The sequence below is a fragment of the Camarhynchus parvulus genome, chromosome 24, assembly GCF_901933205.1.
Source record: "Camarhynchus parvulus chromosome 24, STF_HiC, whole genome shotgun sequence".
Lineage (NCBI taxonomy): Eukaryota > Metazoa > Chordata > Aves > Passeriformes > Thraupidae > Camarhynchus > Camarhynchus parvulus.
This window is the reverse complement of record NC_044594.1, coordinates 2,464,580-2,491,210: the sequence shown is the minus strand read 5'-3', so window position 1 is coordinate 2,491,210 and position 26,631 is coordinate 2,464,580. Positions and strand designations below refer to the sequence as shown.

At 44.9% G+C, this 26,631-nt stretch overlaps 1 protein-coding gene across 4 annotated transcripts in view; it reads right to left on the bottom strand.

The window, feature by feature from the left end:
• Positions 1–26,631, bottom strand: part of ARHGEF12 (Rho guanine nucleotide exchange factor 12) — an 81,636-nt gene that overhangs the window by 31,261 nt on the left and 23,744 nt on the right. For 2 of the 4 annotated variants that reach the window (XM_030964815.1, XM_030964814.1), the window contains exons 2-8: positions 13,036–13,059; positions 12,253–12,341; positions 3,585–3,683; positions 2,627–2,676; positions 1,825–1,882; positions 819–997; positions 122–199 (exon numbers count right to left, since the gene is read on the bottom strand). In XM_030964815.1, the coding sequence (XP_030820675.1) occupies positions 122–199; positions 819–997; positions 1,825–1,882; positions 2,627–2,665 (354 nt within the window). In that variant the 5' untranslated portion in view covers positions 2,666–2,676; positions 3,585–3,683; positions 12,253–12,341; positions 13,036–13,059. Of the gene's footprint in view, positions 1–121; positions 200–818; positions 998–1,824; positions 1,883–2,626; positions 2,677–3,584; positions 3,684–10,793; positions 10,851–12,252; positions 12,342–13,035; positions 13,060–25,258; positions 25,511–26,631 lie in introns of those variants that run through there. The other 2 variants (XM_030964816.1, XM_030964813.1) reach the window with 2 other exon arrangements.

Here is a 26,631-nt window from a genome sequence, read left to right as displayed (position 1 = left end):
CTGCACACCCAAGGAGCTGCTACACAAAATCTGTTTTACACAGCTCTGATAATAAATTAAATTAACAATTCCTCTTTGCATCACTTCCCCCAGCTCTCTCCAGCCTGCACAACTCCAGTACCTGCAGCCTCTCCTGCTCCTTCTGGAGCATCTTCCTCAGAATCTCCACCTTCTGGTTGTGGACAATGTTATTCTCCTCCTAGGAAGCACAAAGAGATTAAGGTTGGGTTTGTTGGGTAGAAAAGGAAAATGAACATGCACATTTTTCACCCACTTCCTAAAAACAGGCTCTGAAAAGCCCAGTGAGAAGCAATTCAAATTTCCAACCCTATCCTATGTATTCTTTCTTAATTTTGAACACCTATAACAGTATAAAAACTGTCTTTCTATTATCTCAGATAGAACTGCATATTTTTACTTGCAAATTTTCAGATCTCAGATAGAACTGCAAAATCTCAGATAGAACTGCAAATTTTTACTTGCATTTTCGTAAGCGAATAAATACCCACAGACAGGAAACAGGAATCCCATTCCCAAATTCTTATTTCACCATACAAGGAGTACTCAGCAGTTTAGGAACAGGGGAAGAGAATTCTGCTTGGTGGAGGGAAAAAAAAGGCTAAAAGTCATTCCCACCTGCTCCTGCTCAGTGTCAAACTCATCATCCTCTGCTCCAATGATCTGAGTCCCCACTCAGGACAGGGGACTTCCAACACTGCACTGGGAAACATCCCAATGCCAATTTGAAGGGAAAAAAAAAATAAATTCAGGCCAAAACCACCCATTTCTCCTTTTGGGAAGAGAGCTCCAAGCCTTACCCCCATGAGCACTGGGCTGGTGATCCTTTCTGCATTCCCTGACGTGCCAGGCGAGTGGGGGGATGCCATGATGGGAGACATATGCCCAAAAGCTGCCAGGTCCACGTCAGAATCCGCCAGGGGGATCTGGGGCGACCCTGGAGGGCGCCCCTGGACAGTGAGAGCTACATAGGAACCCGCTGTGGGGACACAAGGACAGGCACAGGTCACACACACACACGGGGACATTGCCACGCTTCTCTGATTTCCCTCACCCTGGAGACACAACTCACACCATTCCTCCTCCAAACTGAGCCTGAGAGCACTGCCTGCTTCAGAAATCTGCTTAAATTTCAGCTATTCCAAAAACTTTCATGAGAATCAGCCCTTAGAAAAGCAAGCAGTCCAATTTCCAGCCCAGCAGGTTAAATTTGAGTGCACACACACAAAATAAACCACCAGCACCTCCTTCCTCATAGAAGAAAATCCACCAGGAAGGTGTTTCCTGTAGAGCTGTGCAGGCATCACATAGAAATCACACTAAGTGCCTGCCCAGCTGTGGTAAAGGTGGAAATATCTTCTTCCTCATAGAAGAAAATCCACCAGGAAGGAATTTCTTGTAGTGCTGTGCAGGCATCACACAGCAATGCACAGTTAGTGCCTGCCCAGCTGTGATATTTAAGGTGGAAATATCTCCTTCCTCATACAAGAAAACCCACCAGGAAGGAATTTCTTGTAGTGCTGTGCAGCATCACACAGAAATCACACTAAGTGCCTGCCCAGCTGTGGGATTTAAGGTGCAAAAAAGCACCCAGGCAAGGCTTGGTGGCAATTCAAACATTACCTTAAGCAGAAGCTACAGGAGAATGTATCGGCTTAAATTCAGGATGCCAAAATCATTTCAATGTCACTTCCCTGTGTCACACACTCCTTGAGCTCTCAGCATTGGCCTCACCCTTGGCAGGGCCCGTGAAATGATGCCTGTCACACTTTCAAGGTGACAGAAGAGTCACCTGCCTTTACTTACACTTGATCAGCTTGACCACCTCCAAATGGTTCGAGTGCGTTACCAGAGTCCCGTTCACCTGGCAGGGAGCAGAGAAAATTCAGTGTTTGGCTCCTGGTTTCCAAGCAATTCCACACATTCCAGAAGAACAGCAGCATTTTTTTCTCCCCCATCTCCATTACTGCCTCTTTCAAGACATTACCAGATAAATTATTTATCCTTCTAACAGTTTATCTCAGTGAGCAGAGCTCTGCAAAAAGAAAACTGTGCGTACACCAAAAGAACTCAAGCAGGCAGACAAACAAAAAAAAAGGGCAATCCATCTCTGCCTGGGCAGGAAAACAACAGGGTAGCTAATTTAATTCATTAATTTCAATGCCTGGTTGCAATCCCAGCTCCATCTGTGTCAGGAGCTGCTGTAGCATTTTGCAGCAATAGTTTACAGAGTCTTTTAAGTCACTGACTTGATTTCTTACTTGCTTGGGACTAAAAAAGAACATGGATGTGGGAGCAGTTAGGGGAGAAAACAACAATTCAGGCAGGCTGTTTATTTACAGATCATTATTAACAACTCTGCTTTCCTTCTCTTCCCTGCCATTTCTGGTTTTATTGCATCTGTGATACTCGAGCCTGGCAGGATACAGAATTTGTCCATAAAATTCTGAAATGAGGATCTGGAGGAGAGTCAGAACACTGGAGCTTGGATCATTCCTAATGTAAACACCACAGCAGACATATCAATGTGTTTTTGGGGTTTTTTTTTCAGAAAAAGAGCTCATTTAAGACAAAGGACCCATTTCTCTCCCCATTTCAAAGTCCTTACCTTGATAATTCTATCACCTGTCTGCACTCCAGCCCGCATGGCTGCTCCATCTGGAGAGGAAAGAAATCACTCAGTTCCCCTTTCAGTACAATCATTTAGAGCAAAAATGGTTTTATGATTTCTGTAAAACATGCAGAATACTCCTGCACTCAGCCAAGCTTCCTCTCTCAGTAAAATCCCTGGGCCTAGAGCAGTTTTGCTTTCACCTGGCACTGGACACACCAGGACATGATCCCACCATGTCCCATGGAGTCATTTCCTCCCTGGAATGCTCCAAACCCCCCAGATCCCAGAATGATACAGGTTGGAAAAGACCTTTGAGATCACCACAGAATGACCAAAGAGGTCAGCTCCAAACTCCCCAGATCCCAGAATGAACCAGGCTGGAAAAGACCTTTGAGATCACCAAGTCCAACCTGTGACCTGCCACCTCCTCATCACCTAAACCGCAGCATGAGTGCCACGTCCAGTCTTGCTTTAAACACCTCCAGGGATGGTGACTCCATCCCCTCCCTGGGCAGGTGATTCCAGTGCCCAATCCCTCTTTCAGTGAAGAATTTTCCCCTGATGTCCAACCTAAACTTCCCCTGGCACAGCTTAGGGCTGTGTCCTCTCATTCTCTCAGGGGCTGAAGATTCAGAGGAATAAACTCACTGCTCAACCCTGACTTTGCACATCCCTTCCCAAGCTGCAGCAGGAATCTGGGAGTTTTCTGCTGCAGCTCAGAGCCATTTTCAGGATGGCCATGGCAGGGTTGGGGGCTGCTCTCACCTTCCTTGACAGTGAAAGGAGTGCCACATCCCTTGCACATCCTTCCCCAGCTGCAGCCACCCCACCTGGCAGGAATTTGGGAGTTTTCTGCTCCAGCTCACAGACATTCCCAGGAGTCTGGGAGTTTTCTGCTGCAGCTCAGAGCCATTTCCAGGATGGCCATGGCAGGGTTGGGGGCTGCTCTCACCTTCCTTGACAGACTGCACGAAGACGGGGTTGTCCCCGCTGACCGTCAGCCCGAAGCCGTTCTCATCCCGCTGGATCACCACACACCTCTGCACCAGGCCTGGGGACACAGGGGCACCACAGGGAGGGCAACACACAGAGACACAAGCCAGGCATCAGTCCAAAACCTTATCCTCTCAGATAATCACACATTACTCAAAGGAACGGGGACAACACGGCACAGAGGAGAGACAGGAACAGGGCGGCAGTCCAGAAATGGAGAGGGATGTCAAGACAGGTCAAGCTTATTGCTCCAGCTACACAAAACAGAGATGCAGACAGCTCTGGCACATCAGACACAACCTGAGGGAAAAGCAGCTTTTAAAGAAGAGCAGCAGTACCCACACCAATGAGCAGGATTTCTTTTGTCTGCATTAATAGCTCAGGAACACCTCACAGGTTCTACAGGCTGCTCTAAAACAGAAGCACAAATCCCTCAGAGTAATACAAGAGGGGTTGGGCTAAAACAGATTTATTGATCAGGAAAAAGTTCTCCCTATTCTCAGCCAAAATCTCCTCCTGGGGCACCTTCTGCTGCAGGTGAAATGTTGCACAGAGTCAGGACAGCAGAGGTGAAGAAGTACAAGTCACATTTAACTGTCCTGAACAGGATTTCTGAAATAAAGACCAGTCCAGGGCCAAAATCCCAGGAGATGAGTTTGAATGTGCCCCTCCTTTAATCTGCTGTGAGACATCAAAGACAACTTGTTTTGTTTTCTGGTATACTCAGCATAATGTGAACACAAATGCAGAGATAAATTCATTTAGTAGGTGCTGCACTTGGACCAGGTGGAATGCTGTGGATGTCTTTTGTTCCCCTGGAAATGGAACAAGGGAAAGACAAAGCTGCCCTGGCATATTCCTTACCAAGCACTTTCCTAGGAGTAGCTGCAAAAATCCTCCCAAAACGAAGTCCTCACCCTGAAAAGTGACTTCAGGAACTCTGGAAATGTTTTCCAGGGTGATTTCCATCACCTTTATTTCTAACAGCTTGCTTTGCTTTTCCACTTCTAAAGGCACAGCAGGCAAAATTCCTACACTGGCACCTTCAGAAAGAAATTAGAGCTGTCCCAAATCCGACTCCAGAACTGCAGCAGTTTTGTTTGGTGTGCAGGGAACAGGGGGGATTGGGAAGATGCTGTCCCAGCCAGACTGGCTTTTCTGGAATGAGCATTAAGGTATGAATGGGAGCAGAGCAGGGAGTCATTCCCCTGGCTCACACTGCTCCCAAACCACCAGGGCTCCTTTCACTGCTCTGCCCATGGAAATGAGCAGCCCCAAGAGCCAACACTGCCTGCCCAGCCAGTCCTGCCCTCCTCCAGTGTGGCACGGATGAAAATGGGTGTGGGAGCCGTGGAAAAAATACTCCAGGGCTTCTGCAGCACCATCACATCCCAGGAATTCCCCTCCTGCCAACAAAGCAGGCAAGAGCTGCTCTGCGGGGCTGGGGAGTGGATGGGAAGGAAAATCAGGAAAATCCCCCCACCTTTCACCCCCTGTGCACAGGGAGCAGGGAGGAAGGAGCCTCTCCCTCCTGCACCTCCCCTTCTTTTATATGACCAAAGCTTCTTGAAGTCTCACTTCCCAAGAATGCTGCCCAGGGCTGGGGTGTGGGAATTGGTGCTGTTTGAGAGGAGCAGCTCCTGTGCAGCTCCTGCCAGCCCCACAGCTCTGAGCAAGGCACCAAACCCAGCTTTGGGACTGCCCTTGGTTAAAGGCACAGGAGAGCCCTGAGCCTGCTCTGCCTCTGGATTTCTTTTTCTCCAGATGCAATAATCCTTGGATTTACTGATGAACCTCCTCCTGACGCCAAAGCAGCACCCACACAACATAAACTGACCTGGCAGAGGATAACTGAACTTAATTCAAGTTTGTTCAAGTTAAACTCTTTCAGTCCTCAAGCTTCAATTTCACCCAAGACCACCTTATAAATTTAGAATGGAGAAACAACTGGAATTAGGATAACTCGACCTGAAATTAATCCATAATTGCTTTTTCCTGCACTTGTTTTCTTCAGATAAGGGACACTTAACCCTTCTCCTAATCCAATATAAAAGGCTGAAATGAGGTAGAGGAGATAGCACACTTGACAGAGACACACTTTACAGTGATTTTAATGAAGTTATCTGGAAGTTTTCTGGAGATAACACTGTGACCTGCAGAACTAGATCAGCTCTGATAGCACTCCCTGCCTGAAGCAACCTTCAAGTGCTTTTACTCTGCTCATTTTGAAATATCCCACCAGGATATCTCACTTTTTCCAGCTGAAACTCAGTGAGTGTAACAAAGTCATCAGATTTCATCATTGATAGTACTCAAAATAAAATTAATAATCATCTTATTCCCAGTTTTGCTTTCCTTAACAGTATCTTTGTGTTATGAAGTGAAGAGACATAACTTAACTATGCTTTACAATCAGTCTCTGTTTGTGTCTGGAGTGGATTCCTAAAATTCTGGAGGAAAAATCATCAATTTTAATGTTTTCTGTCCTCATGGAGATGAAAATTCCCCCAAACTCACTCAAGCCAGGAGGACAACAAAGCAGCCAAACCCGTGCTGGAGTTAGAGAGGTTAAAATTAAAAGTGAAAGCAGAGAGAAAAGCTACAAGGAAAGCTGAGAGGAGCTTCAATAGGTGGCACTCGTCCCTCTCCCTTCCCCAGCCCTGCTCCAAGAGCTCTTTGGGATGGTGGGAGGACAAAGTCTGCACTTCTCAAGGTCACTGACACCCCAGGGCCAAAATAATTGTCCCAAACAGCCTGGCCAGACACTTCTGGGCTGCCCAACAGCTTCTCTGGGAAGTTCATTTTTCTTTTTCCCTTCCCTACGTCCTATTTGGAAGTTATTGAACAATACAGGAATTTCTTTAGCAACAAACAGAGCAGGGGTTCACTCTAAAAACCTGACTGAGAGGATGGAGAGGCCAGGATGGACCAGGCTGGGGGAAACCTGGGCCAGTGGAAGCTGTCCCTGCCCATGGAACAAAACCATTTTTAAGGATTCTTCCACCCCAAACCAGCCTGGCATTCGTACACTGTTCCCAACCGTGGAATGATTGGAACAAAAATCATTTTTAAGGATTCTTCCAACCCCAAACCAGCCTGGGAGTGCTACACTATTCCTAACCATGGAAGGGTTGAAACAAAACTAATTTTTAAGGATTTTTTTCACCCAAAACAGGCCTGGGAGTCCTACACTGTTCCCAACTATGGCATGGCTGGAACAAAAATAATTTTTAAGGTTTTTTCTACCCCAAACCAGCCCGGTATTCCTACACTGTTCCCAACCATGGAACAGTTAGAACAAAAATAATTTTTAAGGATTTTTCCACCCCAAACCAGCCTGGGAGTCCTACACTGTTCCCAACCATGGAATGGCTGGAACAAAAATAATTTTTAAGGATTCTCCCACCCCAAACCAGCCTGGGATTCCACGGGATGTGAATTCCATCTCCCAAGTCCAGTCCAAGCCTAGGAGCTGAGATTTGGGAACTAAAACCTCCCCTGGGGGCATGAGGCCACCATAGGAAAATGCAGTTTAATAGAGGGATTTGAAATGAATCATTCCATAAACAAAAACCCAAACCCCTTGAGGTTTTGAGAGTGGCCAAATGCTTCACTTCATTTGGGAAGCTTTTTGTCCATAAAATATGGTCAGAAATGCTGCTCCACAAGGATAAACAGAACTTTTAGAGATATAAACTTCTCTGGAAAAATGGTGGCCACAACATAAAGAGACAAAGCTGGTAAAGACTGCAAAAAAACAAACCCAGGGAGAGTAAGTTTCAATGTAAAAACATCTCAAATCTGGGGTTTTAAAACAAGAACCAAAAACTTATCACAAAGTTGGAGAAAATATGTGAAAGAGCTGTGTCAAGTCCAGGCTAATATTCAGGCCAGAAACTGATGATTGCTAAACATAAAGGAAGCTATTTTTGGAGAGCAATGAAGTTGTGAGGAAAAGAAAAGAGAAGCTGATACCTCACCTACCACCCTGAAAGGTAATTTCAGTTTAAAGTTCATTTAAGAGATGAAAATGTTACTTTGAGAAAAAGATATTTAATATCATGGGAGGTCCCTAATTAGCAAATTACAGCATAACAAACTACACTCATTCTCTCTCCTGATAACCTGAATTTTGTTGAATATACAAAGGTGAAATGGTTGGGTTTATGAATTAAAGAGAAAGCTGAGGGCTTTATGTCACTATAAATTAATTTCTTTACATTTGAACAATTCCCTCCGTGACCACTCTGCCCCTTCAAGCCACTCACACACTTCAGGAAATTCTGGCTCCTGAATGAAAAATTTCAAGAGGTGAGAACAAACAGCCACCAAAGCCACTCCTCCCTTCCTGCTGTCACTCCAGCCCTCCCTATTATTAATTCCCTTTGCAGCGGCCAGCCCCCATCCAGTCAGCAGAGAGGAAAATATCAGTACAGCATTTCTACTTGGAGGGTTTGGAATGGTTTGGTGCCTTCCAAAGCAAACAGCAGAGCTCTGCACACATTCCAGAGAAACCTGGGAAAAGCAGACAAAAGGCAGGGCAGGGCAGGAAGGATGAGTGGGAGCTGCTCCCAGGGATCCTGGGCACGGGGACAGCATCTGCAGGAAGCTTGGGGGAAGTCAGAGCTCATGTTAGGAAGTTCTGTTTGTTCTGGGAAGTCAGAGCTCATATTAGGAAGTTCTGTTTGTTTCTGGGCAGTCAGAGCTCCCATTAGGAAGTTCTGTTTGTTTCGAGGAAGTCAGAAGTTCCCATTAGGAAGTTCTGCTTGTTTTTGGGAAGTCAGAGCTCCCATTACGAAGTTCTTTTGTCCTGGGCAGTCAGAGCTCATGTTAGGAAATTCTTTTTGTTCTGGGAAGTCAAAACTCCCATTAGGAAGTTCTGTTTGTTTCTGCGCAGTCAGAGGTCCCTTTAGGAAGTTCTGTTTGGTTTTGGGAAGTCCAAACTCCCATTAAAGTTCTGTTTGTTTCTGGCCCTGCCAGGCTGGGGCAGAGGGACAAACACAGAGATGTCCCAGCAAATCTTTCCTGCCATTAACCCTCAGCACCTCCAGCACTTTGTGGGGAAGCAGCACCAGGCAAAAATGAGCACAGGGCTCTGGTTATCCTGGCTGAGCTGGCTCCACACCCCCAGAATCAGTCCCAAATCCCAAATGACAAGCTGCAGCAAGCCAGCTCTCCCCGAGACAGGTTTCCATCAAGGCACCCTCCAAAGGTGTTTACAGCTCCTGAAGGAACACTCTCACACCCTCAGGAACGTGACTATCATATTACTTTGCTTCTTTAAAAAAAAAAAAAAAAAGTGTGTGATTCAAAATTCCAGGGGAAACGAAGAGATCTCACAGAACAAACAGGACACACCTCCCCAACTGCACCAGCTTCTCCTAACATGCCTGTGTTGGTTTAAACTCCTCAGGGTTGGTGTTGTTTGGTTATTTTTTAGTGTTTCTTGCTCTGACAGCATCACTTTGTATTCCAGAGGTGGGTTAAGGAGCTGGAGCACGGCCATGAACACCTGGCAGTTTTATTGCAGTGGAATGATAAAGCTGATGATTCTAGAAGACTCACTGCATCCAAAATCCCACAGCAGCTTTAGCAGCAGCAATTTGCTGAGCAGATTAAAATCAGAAAGTGTCACAGACAGCTTTAAACATGAATTAAATAAAATAAATAAAAAAAAGGTAAGTGAAAAGAAAGGCAACCCATGGCTGGAGTCATGGAAATAAGTATTGGAAATAAGAAATGCAGCCAGATTCAGCCCAAGTCTAAGGGGCTGAAGATGCTGATAGGATCCAAAAAACAGCTTGTGAATCCTTACTGCCTTCTAGATCCTGAGGTCTGAAAGCAAATATCTCCAGGACTGGAAGAGGAATAAGTCCTCAGAGCAGGGGAATTTCACAGCGCCAAGACTGACAGAGCTGGCAAAGCTGAGGGAGCACACAGGCCCCTCGTGGTGTAGGGACAGCACCAGCATGGGTGGGGATATTCCCATCCCAAACTTGGGAATGGGAATATCAGTTTACTGCCCAGGAGCGCAGGGTCACTCCCTCTCTCTGGGACTGAGAATAAATTCACATCTGTCCACTTATTTAAATTATTCACAGACACATTTCTCCATTTCCTGTCAAAAGGAACCGACAGAGAACCCCTACAAACAAACAATGCAGGAAGATGAAGATGAGTGAGAATATGGCACAGACCCCTTTGGGAGCTGTGTCCTCACTGCCAGGAGCACCCAGTGACACCTCCACAGGTGTCAGATTGAACATTTTCCAGCCACAAGCTGAGGGCTGAAGCAGGATGGAAGGGCAGCTCTGGCTGCTCCTGCAGGGCCTCTCCAGGCTGAGGAAAACCCTGATGGATGCTGGAGTCAAACACCTTCAAGACAGCTCCAAACCCTGTCCCTGCTGCTCAAACCCCCAGGGAAACCCTGACTGGGTTAGGAGTGAGTGCTTGAGTGAGTCAAACCCCTTAAAGACAGCTCCAAACCCTGTCCCTGCTTCTCCCCAGGGCCTGAGGGCAGCGCAGCCACCATGGCCTGGTTCAGGGCCTGACCTTCAGCCCCGGGCAGAAGGAACAGCTCAGATGGTCACAGCCCAGCAGTGACACCTCCACAGGTGCCAGATTGAACATTTTCCAGCCACAAGCTGAGAGCTGAAGCAGGAGGGAAGGGCAGCTCTGGCTGCTCCTGCGGGGCCTGGGCTGCAGGGCCTCTCCAGGCTGAGGAAATCCCTGCTGACTGCTGGAGTCAAACACCTTCAAGACAGCTCAAAACCCTGTCCCTGCTGCTCAAACCCCCAGGAAAACCCTGCCTGGGTTAGGAGTGAATGCCTGAGTGAGTCAAAACCAGCTCCAAACCCTGTTCCTGTTTCTCCCCCAGGGCCTGAAAGCAGCGCAGCCACCATGGCCTGGTTCAGGGCCTGACCTTCAGCCCCTGGCAGAAGGAACAGCTCAGATGGTCACAGCCCAGCAGCGACACCTCCACAGGTTCCTAATTAAATAAATAATAATTTTCCAGCCACTAGCACGCTACAAGCTGAGGACTGAAGCAGGGTGGAAGGGCAGTCCCTGCTGCAGAGCCAACCATGCAGATCAGGGGGAGGGAAAAGCCTGGGATTCACAGACAGGAGAAGCAGGAGCTGCCCAGGGGGAGGCTGCAGCTTTGGCTTACCATACGTCTCGGATCTACTCTCCTCAGAACTAGACTTTGTCTTCTTGGAGGAGCTATCTGCACGAGAGCAGGAGAAAAGGAGAGAGAGATATAGAAAATATGGAGACCAAACATGAGGAAAAAAAAAAAAAACAAACAAACTTCATGAAAAAATAAAAAAAACACAGACTCGGATTTGTCGGGTTAAATTCGTGCAAAACACAAATAAGATGTGAACAAAACACAGGTGGAACATTTGGAATAAGGGTGAATAATACAGGGAGACACAGGTAACAGCACACAGAATCTGTTACAGGAGCTAGGACACGACCACAGGAGCTCTCTGCAGTAAAACAGATAAAAACCAGCCCAAGCACAAGGCAGTGTTTCTCCCCAGAGCCAATACCCAGCACAGGCACAGCAGTTCAGCATCCTCAATTCACCCCTTAAATAAAAGGGTTTTCTGCAGGCTGCACTGCAGAGCTCCCCTATCAAAGCACGGGGTCAGGTAACAGCTCTCAACTCTGGAGTGACTCCCTGCAAATTAAGATTACAGCATTCCTCAAGTTTGTTTCTGGAGAAATTAAATTCCTTCCACAAAATGAGTTCACAGCCTGGGAGCTCCCCCAACGTGAAATAATTTTACATTGCCTGTCCCAAAGGACAAAGGAAAAGAAGATGAGCACTAAACCAGTTTTTTTTTTCCCGATTAAATGGGCATTTAAAGCCCATTTTAATTTATTTTGTGCACACCAGAATGACTCATGCAGCCAGTGGCAGAAGCCATCACCAGGGTGGTTTATAAACATCAGCCTTGTGCACAAAAAACCCCCACATCCTACAAGTTGTGCTCCCCTTCCATTCCCCTCCCTAAGCCCCAGGGAAAAGCCTGAATGCACAGACAGGAAAAATGCACCTTGTATGGGGCCAGGAGGCTGAGGCAGGAATTTCATGAGCAGGCACTGGGGGAGTGCTCCAGAGAGAACAAAAATCCTCATCTCCCTGATTTAACTAAAATCAAAGCAGGCTAAATCCAAGCAGGACAGCAAATCCTTTAAAATGCGGAGTTTATCTTCGAGTGCTTCACCTTGGGAAGCACAAATTCACTTTGCAAGGGGTAAAGAGGGATCAAAATCGACTAAAGAACAAAAGAAACCCCCCAAAATTAAAACCCCAGCAGGGAAACCCAGCCCTGGCTGGGCCAAGCACATCTCCAATTTCAGATTTCACTACAGAACTCCTCACAGCTAATTACAGCTTTGCCTCCTGACTCTGCTGAAAGTGGAAGTTGCTGTAATTATTTACTGATACACTAATCCAGGTCGATGATGAGGGTGTTTAAAATCAAGCCCACATTCATTTCAATGCCCACACTGCCTTTGCAGAACAACACAGCTCTGAAAACCACATTCAAATAGTTTTTAATCGACTTCCCAGCGCTTTGTTTGGGTTTTTTTCCCCTTGAATTTTGGGATTTTACCTGTGGGATCGAAGTCGTGGGTGCTGCTGCAGCGTTCAACCTTCTGCTTCTTGTCTGCTGGAGACTCTCTGCTCAGAATGCTGCCGTGTCTGGGGCACAGAAAAGCAAAATATCCTCACACCAGAGCCCACAGGAGCTGCCTGAGTGCCCACACAAAGCTCACCCAGCTCTGCCTGCTCACCAGAAATTCACATTAAAGCGTAGGCATCGAGTTGCCTTTAAAATATTTATTCCCAGGCTGAATTCAGAGAGGAAAATGATCTCCCTTGCAATCTCTGGGAGGGGATCCAAGGCTCCAGGAACAGTCTTGGTAACCTCAGAATTGGTCACAGCAAGTGCATTCTCTTTAGCACTCAGCATCAGCCCATGTTTTATCTTATAAGCCAAATAAATTTAATGGAAAAAAACCCTCCTGAAATCTTAACCCTCCCAGCAAACTTTAAATATTTCAGCGTGCCAAAATTAAAGATTTAGGATCTCCCCAGAAGGAAAGCACCTGTACCCTGTGTCCCCTTCCTTCCCTGAGCATCTCAAAGCTCAGGTAAGATGAGCCCCAGCCATGTCACAGAATGCAAATGTCCCCCCATTAAATTAAGGACACCACCAATAAATCTATTTTTGGCACCTCATCCCCATCTGGGTATTGATTTCCTCACATCTGTAATGGGTACTACAAGCTGTGTTTGTATAATATTTTTTTTTAACTTTTAAAAGCATTCCCCCTGCAAAAATACTGCAGCATAATTTACAATACAGACAAAAAAGCAAATTTCAGGAACTCACCTCGAAGGTTTTTTGAGAGGAAACCTGAAAAGAAAAAAAAAAAAGTTTAATAAACTTTTATTTTTCAATATTAGGTATAAATAGATAGATATCAATATTGATATTGATATCAGCATTAGTGCTTAAATACAAACAGTTATTTTACACTTCTCTGGTACCTTCACAAAAAACCATCTCTAATTTCATGGAACTCCATGAATTTGCCATCTTTGAGGCAAGTGCAACAAAGCTGAAACTAAATTACCCATTCCAAGTAGTATTATACACACAGATAACAAAACAAACAAATCCAAAGCTGAAGAACAAAGTATATTGGCATTTTTAACAGAGGAAAACGTGGGATTTATAAATCCAGGATTTTTTTTGCCTTGAATTCCTGACAGAACAAGGTGGTGCCATCCACCAAAACTTCTAATCTCATAAAACAAAACTATTTCCTTCTCAGACTCACAAGCTCAGCTCAATTCCCACTCCATTTATGTTTTAGATCCTTCACTAGGAAGGCAAAACACACATTTAGAGCTGTGCAAGGCAAGAACAGGTAACTTAAATCCCTTTTTGCTCTAAATGAAGGCTCTGCAGGTGGTTTATGGCTGATAATTTCCCCCTATATATAAAATAATTATTCTTAATGCATTTTCTTCTATTTATATACATTATTCAGGAAGTGCTGGGGTGAGGGATTAGAGGGAAGAAATTCAACTCGAACACCACAGAGGTGACCAGGGCAAGAAATGACCTTTTATCTTTAAATTTTATGTTTTTAGTTTAAACACACCAATTTGTTCATGACGAACAGTTCCCAAATCTGGATTAGATAAGGACAACAGGAGAGGGACTGGGATTCACAAATTCACTGGGATTCAAGAAGGAGCAGCAGCTCTGTCTCGGGGACAGAACCAGAGCACACAGTCTCAAGCTGCACCAAGGGAAATTTAGGCTGGATATCAGGAAAAAGGTTGTTTACAGAAAGGGTGATGAAGTTCTGGAATGTTCTGCCCGGGGAGGTGGTGCAGTCCCCATCCCTGGGTGTGTTTAACAAAGCCTGGATGTGGCACTGGGTGCCAGGGTTGAGTTGAGGTGTTGGGGCTGGGTTGGACTCGATGATCTTGAAGGTCTCTTCCAACCCAGGGATTCTGTGAATTCTGTGACCCAGTGATTCCGTGAATTTCTGTGAATTTCTGTGAATTTCTGCGAACAGCTCCAAAGCCAGGCTCAGGTGAAAGGAGGAAAGGCGGTTGGAGCCAAGGGGGGTTTGGAATCTTCTCCCAAATGAGTGAAGGATAAGAGGGAACAGCCTCAGCCTGGGCACGGCAGGAATTTCTCCCTGGAAAGGATTGTTGGACACTGGGAGGGTCTGGAGTCCCCATCCCTGGAATTGGCATTTCTGACATGAGCAATGGCTCCATCCCACAACCAAACCATTCTCCCAGAGTTTTCCAGACCATTCCAACCAAGATTCCTTGACTGGCAGCACAAAACTGCCCCAAATGCTCCGCCTGTCACCTCCTCCTCTCCATAATTCCACCTGGAGTGGCCCAGGCAGGAAAAGCCCAGTCCTAAAGCTCCAGGAGCTCCCTCCCCATTACCTGAAAACCCTGAGGGGCTGCACAGAGCCAGCCTAAGCCCTCTCTGGGAGCAAGAGCTGTGCCATCAAGTGTGGATACACCCAAAACTGGCCAGCTCCCACATGCCAAGCCCCTGTGCAAACATGCACTAATATGGAACTCCAGAACGAGCATCTGATGACACATTAGGCAAGGGAAATTAAAATGCTGTCTGCCTGTTCCTGAAAATAATTATCCACAGCAAGACACTTGCCATCTTTCAGATAACAGCATTGAATTCAGCTGAACTACAACAGCAGCTTCCAAATTAAGGGGGTAGATAGGGCCTGTGATTGCATAAACAGCAAAAAGTTAATTAATTAAAGGCAAGAAGTGGTAATCCTCCTTTCTCCTGCCCCCAAAAGCTTTATTTTAATCTTAAAAGCCTGGGAAATCCACTCTGATTCAAATAAGAAACATCCTCTCTTCATTGTGCTCTACCTGCAAAGCCACATCTCTGTAGCATCCCATCTCCCAGTTACCAACTTCAGGCAGGGAAGGAGGACTCTGTGCAGGACAGACAGCTTGAATCCCAAAGGAAAGCAAACAAAAGTCATCTCAGGCCGATCTAACGCTGCCTGAACCCTGAGCAGCCAGCAGATGCAGAGCAATCAAGTGTTTCACCGAAAAGCAGAAAAGAGGGAAAAAGGAATCCAGCGAAAGATGGGAAAAGATGCTTAGGATGAATTACACCCATTTTTTTATCTGATGCATTTGAACTTCTGAGCTGAATAAAACACCACTGGTAAGCATTTTAATGAAGCATTTTAGTGACAAACTTGATCCCACAGAGGCTCTTATCAGCACCCAGAACTGCTGCAGAACAGGCAGAGTTTGTGGATAACACAAAGTGAGTTCACTGCTGGACCTCTGGCCTGCTTCAGAGCTCTTTATTATCTGTGAAACACTAATGTCCTATTTTCCAGGTCCAGAAGTTGTGCAAAACCTTTCTGCTTGTTATACTAGTCTGGTGATTAATTATTTAGGAAGGAACTTTAAAGTTTTTTGTAAACAAAGCAGCGCTGAAAACACCGGAACCTTTTTCAGCGCTTTGACGTTACCGGTGAACGTCCAATTCCTGAGGGGTGGGAGCCAAAATCCCCTGTTCCCAACCCACAGCTGTGCTCACAGCTGGATGGCACAGGGGGTCACGATCCAGCTGGCTCTGGGGAATCCTCCTGCCTGGGAAGGGACCCCATTGCAGGGCTGTGACCCCATTGCAGGGCTGGGACCCCATTCCGGGCTGGGACCCCATTGCAGGGCTGGGACCCCATTCCCCCTTGGCTCAGCTTCCTGAGGCTCCTTCTCATCCCAGGCAAGCAGGGATGGAGGCAGGGAGAGGTTGGGAGCAAAGAAGGAGGCAGGGACAAGATGCAGAGCAGGGATGGAGGCACAGACACTGTTGGAACAGGGATGGAGGCAGGGACAGGATGGGGAGCAGGGAAGGAGGCAGGGAGAGGTTGGGAAGCAAAGGAGGAGGAAGGGACACACTGGGGAGCAGGGATGGACACAGGGACAGACTGGGGACCAGGGACAGGTTGGTGAGCAAAGAAGAAGGCAGGGAGAGGTTGGGAGCAGGGATGGAGGCAGGGAGAGGCTGGGGAGGAGGAATGGACCCAGGGACAGGTTAGAAAGCAAAGAAGGAGGCAGGGACAGCTTGGGGAGCAGGGATGGACACAGGGACAGGCTGGGAGCAGGGAAGGAGGCAGCAGATGATCCCAGCACAGTCTCTGGATGCTGCACAACCACCACTCCCCCCACCCTCTCCTGCCCTTCCTTTGCTTCACAGGTATTCCCTAAAATCCACGGAGTAGGAAGAGGATGGGCTTTGTCCAGCCAGGCTGAAGGTGAAGCTCTCCAGCCCCCAAAAACCTCCCTGCCTGGATCTGAAATCATTCCTGAGCACTGAGTTATGAAATCACAGAAGTTTCAGGTGGAAAACTCAGCTGAGCTGAGGCTCCAACACTGATCCTGGCTGGGAGCACTCAGTACCACATTCCTCCCTTCTCTCCCATTTCCCTGCCTCAACACCACCTGGAAGCCATTCCTCATTTCCCAAACCCTTTGCCACCACAGCAGGAAGCAGAGCAAAAATGGATAAAACCCAATCAAAGATCACAGAGGAGCTCCTGGGAGTTTATCTATGTTTCACTGCCACTGATCTTCACTTGGAAATTATATTAAATTTGAAAGCAGCCCTGAAAATCCCCTCACCGTGTTACAGCACCCAGCACAACATAATTCAAATTAAAATATATTTCACCTCCTACTGTAAACAGCAGCAAGAAGGCAGAGCAGGGTGTGGTGAACAGCTGGAGCCTTAATTCCAAATGGAGCTGGCAAGTTTAGGCTCCACGATAGAAACCCTGTAGACATTTTGTCTGATAACTGATGAACATCAGCACATTTTCAAACGAGTTGTTCCACTCTCCCAAACACCAGCACCAATTAAAAGCCAAGGCAGATTTTGTTTTTAAAATGCTGGGCCCGAATAATTTGAGTCATTTAAATGCATCAAATGACTAAAAGTGTGTCTTCTTAGTCATGCTGCATTAGGAAAATCTATTTGAGCGAGGAAAATACACCTACAAGTAGCAACAGCGTGGATTAAACATTGGATTTCAGGTTAGCTCACACATAGGCACCACCAGCGCCTAATAACCACCTTGAAGCCAAGCAGAAAAAGGTGATTTGAAGACTTAATGTGTCAAAAAAATAGGAGAGCAGGGAGGATTCCCAGCTTCCAGCAGTACAAAGCATTCCATTCTAGCCTGGGAGGATGAAAATATAGCTGACCATAAATAGCACAGCATCCAGATAACCATGTTGGGCTTTTTTTTTTGGATTTTTTTTTCCCCTCCCCTACTAAAATATTACCAGAATTCAAGTATCTGCTATCTCCAAAGCTGATCAAAGAGAAAAATATTTAGATTCAGGCAAGGGCCTCAACCTTGGAAATATTTATTCATGTGCCTAACTTTAGTTCCAGGACTGCTCACATGCCTGAAATGAAGCCTGTGTGTGTTTGCAAGGAGAAATTACTCCAAGTTGTGCCCAGATGAGTAAGAAATGTTGTGAAACCCATGCAGAAGAGAACAGCCAAAAAGTGCTTGCTTGACAGAACTAATGTTTAATTAGGAGATGAACAGTTGCAATAGAAGCTGCTTCAGTGCTTTATTAGTTTCATTTAAATAAGATGTTGCTTGTTGCAGAAAAACCCTCTGAATGAATTATAAATTTCAAAGAAAAGCAGCCAACACAACTGATCATGCCAAGTTCAGGAGGAGAAACAGTCCAGGGCTGATCATTGGTCTTTTTTAGGGATATATTTAGAAGCAGAAAAGGAAAACCAAAAGTTTTCTCAAAGTCCCCCAATAAAAACCCCAAATTCTGGCTTTTTAAAAATCTCATCCTAATTCAGGATGTTTCCACCAACTCATGAGTCAATGAGAAGCCTTTGGCCACCATCAGCTCCGTGGAATTTGGTGAAAAATGATTTTAACTCACTCAGAATTCCAGAATGGTTTGGGTTGGAAGGACCTCAGAGCTCACCCTGCCATGGCAGGGACACCTTCCCCTATCCCAGCTGCTCCGAGCCCTGTTCAGCCTGGCCTGGGACACTGCCAGGGATGGGCGCTCAAGATTTTGGGAATGCTGAGCAGGATTGTTCTGTCCTCTTGTTCACACATCCCCAAACAAATCCTGGAAAAAACCAAAGCCTGTTCCTGGGTGACAGGTAAAAAAATCACTGAACAATTCCAGGACTTTTCCTAATGCATCCAGCTCCTTTAATATCCATTAAACTTCATTTTCAACACCCTGACCGGACCTCACTGACAGCACTCAGAGAAATGATGCATTTTTTGTCTAAATCTAGAAGGTTTTAAATGCTCTGAAAGCACAGTAAGCATTGACATAAATGCTATTTGGCAAATACCTCCCAGAATTTCATCTTGGAGGAGACAGAATGAAAGAAAAGGAAGGAAGGGAAAGAAAAACAAGGAAGGGAAAGAAAAAACAAGGAAGGGAATCTGTTTTCCAGGGTTGTAGAGGCACAGATCCACCAGAGCAGGATTTTAAAAGCCCTGACCAAGGTTTCAGGGAGAGTGCAGCAGCAACAGGAGCTGGAGGCAGTTTTGTGTCCCAAGGAAAAGGCCTGGGACAGCCCTGACCCAGCACATCCCCTCCTTTCTCCTCAGCACGAACAGCAGATTTCTGCTGGGTCATCTTTTCCATGGATCAAAGCACAGGAGCTCAGGAAAACACTGAGTTTTTTCCCTAAATTATAACAAAAAACAAACCCAAACCAATTGCATACTGCTGGAAACAGACTGGACAGGAAAATAGGGATCCAAATGGGATTCCTGGGAGCTGTCAGAGCCCAGGGATGGATTTTTGGGACCGGCAGGGAGGCAGAGGGAGGGAGGCACTGCGAGCTCTGTGTTATTTTTGTGGGAGTCCGAGGCAGCACAGCTGACACAGTGACTCACAGAGGAATCCTCCCTGGCATTATTGACCTTGCCCTGCTGACAGCTCATGGACAGGAGCGCAGCCTTCAGAAAAAGAACATGGGAAATGTAGGGAAGTGATTGGAGAGCCCACAGAGCCAACACCTTCTGTGCCAGACCCTCCTGAACACCCCCAGTGCTGCATTTGCCTCAGTAAAACATCAGCAAATGCCTCCCACTCAATATTCCATCATTTTTCAGGCCACTTATGTCCCCAGCCATAACCAGAATATGCCATTCCATTTTCCTTTTAGGAGAGAAAATGCAGAGTAGCCAACAGAGCCCATCAGCATATTTCCTGATGGATCAGGAGATGGATCAATGCAAGGGACTGGTGCCATGGCAACCAACGTGCTGAGCAAAACACTTAAACTGGGTTAAGATGAATTTGATAAAAAAGCAAAGTCTGGAAGGCTGGCAAGTTCCATCTGTAAGATGGGGAGGGGTCAGGGCGCCAAGAGGGAGGTATTTCTACAGGGAAGGAGAATTTCACTGGTGCCTTGCCTTCACAGCTTCCTCTTGGAGCTTTAAAAAAATTAAATCTCTACATACAGATTCCTCTCTCATGCTTATGGTTGAGGGATGAAAAGAAGGTGGCAGCATGAGAAGGGAGCCAGAAAAGAGGAAAAAGAAATCAGCTTAAAATTATGAAAGCAAAACAGAACGCAAAGATAAATCTTCTCCATAAAACAAACAGGAAGAATTTGGAGATTTGCCTCCACACATGGAATTTCCTGATGATACAGGAATGCACCATCATACTATGGCCTGTAAAAATGACAAGCAGGCTACTCTGGGTTTACTACAGCCAGCTGTAGCTCTCTCCTCAGTGTCCTTCCCTGTAAAGCCCTGAGGTGGGAAGGGTTTCAGTCAGAAAAGGAAGAAGAAAAGCATCTCCAGAGAAGTTCCATCCACAGTTCAGCCATTCACTCCCAGCCCAAGCAAGTGCCTCAGCTATTTTCCATGACACAAGCACTTGGATTTTTCCAAGAGCTGATGTCAGGGCTTTTCATGGAGAAAGAGCTGCATTTACAGGGCAGGCAGGGAAGGAGGGCTTCCCCAGCAGCCATCTCAATGTGCCCTTTGTGCTGCTCTGCTGCTCGGGCCAGCACCCTGCAAGAACTTTGAGTCCCCAAGAAACTCTCCAAAGGGGAGGGCTCAGGGACATTTCCAGCAGCCAGAGCTGTTCTTCCACTCCTGACTGATTTCCAAGGCTCAGAAGCAGCAGCAGCTTTCCCTCTGCAGGCCCTGAAGTTGTCACACAAGGCCATTTATTGTTGAACATTCCTACAAGAAGCTGCAAGCAGCCAAATTAATGAAAACTGGGGAGGGGGCACTGGAGGGAACATAAATAAACCAGGCTGCTCGTGTTTCCTTAATGCTGCCTTTAGATTCAGCCTAAAAGCAAGATTTGAGTAACAGGGGGAAGCTTTGGCCACTGAATGTAGCTCAGAGCAAGCACAAAACCCGCTCAGAAGTTGGTGGGGAATGGAGGTTGCCAAATCCCAGGTGATTTCCTACTGGTTTCCCAACGTGTGACTGCTTACAAATTACTGAGCCTCTGTTTTCACCTCTGGGAGAGAACAAATTGACAGCTTCGAAATGGAAAAAAATTAAACACCATAAATGCTGAAAGAGGCCAAGTGTGTTTCTAAAAAGACTTCCAGAAAATGTTATCACAAAAATTTATGCAAAATTTACACAGTAGAAAAGAAACATTCAGGATTTGTTCCTTTTCCAAGCTTTGACTGCATGACCCATTTAATGTGGGTGATGCACACACAAGTGACCAGGTACAGGAGAAAGGTTAAGCTTGTGATTTCAGAAGTTATGACCCAATTTTCTCACTCATTTATTTATTTTGAAGTAGGCCATAGACAAATATTCCCAGGCCCAGAGAGCTCAAGCTTCCCTGTAGCAAGAAAAAGCTGAAATATGTGGTTTGGCCATACTAGAGGGGCCCCAAAATATCCAATTTAATATCATAATTATATTTTCACACCATCTCATAAACACATTTTCACACCATCTTTGCATCCTGAGCTTTTGCTGTTTGGAAGAAGGGAAGGAAGAGGGGTAGAACACGTTTGTTGTGATTCATTCCTCCAACTTTCACTTCTGAAAAATCCTTTTAAACCCCTTTGCCCAGAGCCTGAAAGAATCAAATCCAGCACTGGGGTTTCTTGCACAGACAGGGCGTGGAGTCCAAATTAACCTGCCCTCCCTAAACTGCAGCTAATTACAGGGAAATGAAATGTTTGCTTTGCTTGCCAATAATTGCAGAACGCAGAGCTGGCTCGGTGGCAGCTCCTCCTCCACGGCGTCTGCAACAGCTTCCCAGTGAACTGCCCCAAAAAAGAAAGGAATAAAGCAATTTTATTTCCCTAAGCAGAGCAGAGAGACCCAAAGCTGTGCAGTTTGGGGTTTGCTTTCACCTGACACACACACACACACACACCCAGGGCTGGGATCACTCGCTGCTTTTGCATTTCATTAGGCACCAAGCCTAGTTCCTTATTAACGCCATACCCAGCTTGTGGTTGTTATGAACCAGCAACGAGCCTGGTGTGGAAACAGTCCTTAAAAACAGCAAAAGACAGCAATTAGAAAGGGAGGAGAGGAAAAAAAAAAAAACCAACCCATCCCCAACACAGAGTGCACGTAATACAACTGGAAATGTAGCTTTCAAAATAGCATAATGCTGCCTCCAATTAGGCAGCTTGAAGTTTTGCAAATATATGTACAAGGTTCAGAGGCACAGAGGAGTATTTGGCCCAGAGTTCACATTTCTGGGGAGTGAGTGCAGTTGCCTGGCACAGGAACACCACACCTCCATGGCTTGGAAGTACTGAGAATGTACTAAAGAACCTGCAGCAAGATAAATAAATAATAATAAATTTATTTTCAAATAATAAGATGGATAAATAGTAATAAATTTATTATTCCTCCTGTGTGTCTTTCAAAAGCTGTTTTAAAGAAGTGACAAGGCCAAGCTGTTGTGCTCCTCAGCATTGTCAGCTTTGCCTGGTTTAATGCGGCCACCAAAGTGAGCAGAGGAAAGGCTGGGAGAATTGGGATTGTCCAGCCTGCAGAAGAATTGGGATTCTTCAAAATTGAGATTATTCAGTCTGCACAAAAACTGGGATTCTTGAAAATTGGGAGAGGCTGGGAGAATTGGGATTGTCCAACCTGAAGAAGAATTTGGATTGTTCAGCCTAGAGAAGAATTGGGGTTCTTCAAAATTAGGAATGGCTGGGAGAATTGGGATTGTCCAGGCTGGAGAAGAATTGGGATTCTTCAAAATTGAGAAAGGCTGGGAGAATTGGGATTGTCCAGGCTGGAGAAGAATTGGGACTCTTCAAGACTGGGAAAAGCTGGGAGAATTGGGATTGTCCAGGCTGGAAAAGAATTGGGATTCTTCAAAATTGAGAAAGGCTGGGAGAATTGGGATTGTTCAGCTTACAGAAGAATTGGGATTGTTCAAAATTGGGAAAAGCTGGGAGAATTGGGATAGTCCAGCCTGGAGAAGAACTGGGATTCTTCAGAATTGGGATTGTCCAGCCTGGCTTTGGGGAGACCTCACTGTGGCCTTCCAGGAGCTGAAGGAAAGATGGAGAGACTTCCTTCCAAGGGCTGTGGTGACAGGGTGAGGGGCAATGGCTCCAAACTGACAGAGAGCAGGGTTAGGTTGGATATTGGGAAGGAATTGTTCCCTGGGAGGGTGGGCACGCCCTGGCACAGGGAGCCCAGAGAAGCTGAGGTGGATTCCTGGAAGTGTCCAGGTCCCTTCCAACCCAAACCACCCTGGGATTCTGTGATTTCCCCTGACAACACCAGCAGCACCTTCCCCCATGGATTTACACATTCCAGAGGCATTATCAGTTTGTCTGCCCCACTGCACACCCCAAAAGTTTCATTAAGTTACCCCTATGACAAACAAGGTCAGCAGGCACCTTGCCTTAATTTAAATTTCCCTTCAGCCCTCGTCAGGTTGTTGTAAAGGTTCACGTGCCTTTACTGCTCTTTACTGGAAATGTAAACCAAGAGTTGCCTGCTCATCAGAAGCAGCAGTTTATGAGTTCAAAGCTAAGCAGACACAACCCAAAAGCATTTCCAGCCCTGCCTTCCATTCTCCCACTCACTGATGAACCTTTGGCCAAATTACTCCCATTCTGCATGGGATGTGCAGACAACATCCACCCCTCTGACCTCTGCAGAGCTTCTAAATATTTCCCAGCTGCCATAAACTAATTTACAGTTAATATGCCTAAAACCACCCAAAGGCAAAGTGCTCCCAGTGGCTTAATTTACACCAAGGGAAAAATTGGATCCACAATTTTACAAAGGAAAGCTGCAGCACAGAGAGAATCAAGAAATCATTACCACGGCGTTGCTTAACCTGTACAGCGTATTTTTAGCTCTTGGTCCTTCACAGCTAATTCTGCTCAAGTTTTACTCCTGTAGATACAAACACCAAGGGCAACCAAACTATTTGAGCCTAAATTCCAAGTATGCAACTAAATGAGCATTTCACCTTGCTGGCTTTCCACACCTCCCAGCAGGGTTTCTGTCCCAGCATTCCCTCAGATTTTAGAAGCATCCATGGAAAGTTTCTCCACCATACATTGCAGTTTTCCAAAAAAAGAAAATGTGATGTCAGCTGAGCTATGAAGAGATTAGCAGTGCTCTACAGTGGAGTTGGAGCTATCTCAGTTGTTTAAATGGCCCTAAGAAAAATAAAGAGGCTTCTGGGATAAGCAAACCTATTATTTCTGCCATAAATGCAGCTCTGGCCCATAAAACACAAGAGGAAAGATGCACATAGCACACATTGCATGAGGAGGGAAAAAATGTACACAGGCATTTGCGGCATGCTTTGCTCCTTCCCATTTCATCTCTCCTCCATCTAAACTACAGCAAAAATCCAGAAATACCAACTGGGAACGACTGGAGCAGAACACAGGATTAGGATTTCTCAGCAACATCAAGCCCTGTTTTTTCCACTGTAAAATGGAAGATAAAAATCCAGGAGTAGTGAAGCTCTTTGTAAAATGGCTCAAGATCCTGAGAACAGCCTGTGAGTCAAACCCAGGGCTATTAATAGGCCTCTGGATGTGTTTGTATTAGTATTTGCCTCTTGGGACTTGTAAAATAAATAAAAATACAAGCAAAAGAGAAAAAAAAAATCCAAACAAATATTTAGTCAGGAAAGCTCTCAGCTGCTAAAAGATGACTGCAGCAAAATTCTCCAAAATATGTGGAAGGGGTATGGAGATAACCAAGGCAGCAGAAAACAGCAATGCCAGATTGGAGCTGCTCCCCCCTGGGTTCAGTGACACCTCCAGCTCTTGGTGCCTCCCCCTCATCATGCAGCATGATGACAACTGCCAGCCCTCACTGGCTGTATTTATATTTATATTAAAAAAAAAAACAACAAATCCCCTCAGCATCTCAAAGCCTTTCTACATCACAATCTCATATATTAATACAAAACACTGCATTTTTCTCTCAATGCTGATGGCTGTCACTGGATCCACACTGCCTCAAATCTCAAAACGCCATCATTGGGACTGATACAATTTGTTTAAATTTTAGAACACTTTACAATAAAATAATAAAAACCAAATAAAACAGTGAAAAATGTATTCAGAAAAATAAACCCCACCCAAAACACTCAGAGATGGTTGCTTGAGCACCAGCAGCTAATTTAACATCAACATGCATAAAATATCAACTTATCAAAAATCACATTCCCTGTGGCTGGTGAGGAGGCTCTGGTATGGAATTACTGGGAAATGGAAAGAAGGGAGAGCTGCCAGCATCTACATCCAAAGCATCTTTCCAGGCTGTCAAAACCTTTGTTCTTCAGCTCAGCCACCAAGACACACATTTCCACAGCAAACACATTAAACTGGCCATTTTCACAGCAAAAACACAAAGGAGTAACTCCGGTTCACGTAGCAGCTATTAAAAGATGAAAGAAGAAAAAACAAAAAGGAGACAAACCTCCCCTCCCAGCAGACATTAAAGGAAAATTCCTTTTTCCCTGCTCTGCACCCAAGGCAGGTACTCGTGGCTCAGGGAATAGGAACAAAGGCGCAGCGTTACCTGTTCCACACGCCAGAGGCAGCTGAGCAGGGACATCCCAAAGAGCTCTGATCCCAAATCCTCCCCTCCCTGGAGCCTCCCGGGGCTCCCAGGCTCGGGGATCCTTGGGAGGAACCCGCGGATTGTTCACTGACCACGGGGGGAGGGAGGAAACTCCACCTCTCCTGTCCCACCTCCTCGCAGGCAGCAGCAAACGGGGCTGCTCGTGGGCACGGGCACAGCAGCAGGGCTGGGAAATATTTATCTGGGTTTCTATAGCTGTGGATATGTTTGGGTTTTTGTGTGAGCATCTATATGTGTGCATAAAAATATATACATATATATATATATACATTACATATAAAAATATATATAAAATAAATATATAATATATAAATATATAAACGCATATAATATATAACACATAATATATAACATATAATATATAACATATAATATATAACATATAATAATATAAATGTATGCATAAATATATAAAATATAAATATATAAATATATAAATATATAACATAAACGCATATAATATAAACATATAATATATAACGCATATAATATATAACATATAATATATAACATAATAATAAATATAAAATATAAGCATATAAAATGTTATAAATTCTATAAATATTATATATATTACATATTTAATATATTTTTATATATTAATTATATATAGACATTTATTTTTATATATGTATTTTATATACATAAAGATCTATTTTATATATTTTTTGTATATTTTTTTATATAGTATTTCTATTTTATATTTACCCTAACCCTCTCTTGTCCCACCTCCTCCCAGGCAGCAGCAAACGGGGCTGCTCATGGGCACGGGCACAGCAGCAGGGCTGGGAAATATTATATATAGTATATATATTATATATGTTATATTATATATATAATATATTATATATATTATATATTATATATATTATATATTATATATATTACCTATTTAATATATTTTATATTTATTATATATAAGATTTTATTTATATATATATGTATTTTTCTACACATAAAGATCAATTTTTATATATTTTTATTTAATATTTCTATTTTAGATTTACCCTAACCCTCTCTTGTCCCACCTCCTCCCAGGCAGCAGCAGCCAGGGCAGCCCACAGCAGCAGAGACAGAGCTGGGATAGCAAAATTCAGCATTTCCAGCTGTTCTGGGCGCTGAAAAATATTTATCTATATTTCTATATTTGTGGATATGTTTGTTTTGTGTGCATCTATACGCGGGCATATAAATGTATGCACATATATATATGCATTATATATTTTTAATATTAAATATATCTATATATATCTCTATATCTAAATATATATAAGTATATATCTATATATATCTCTAAATACATATTATAT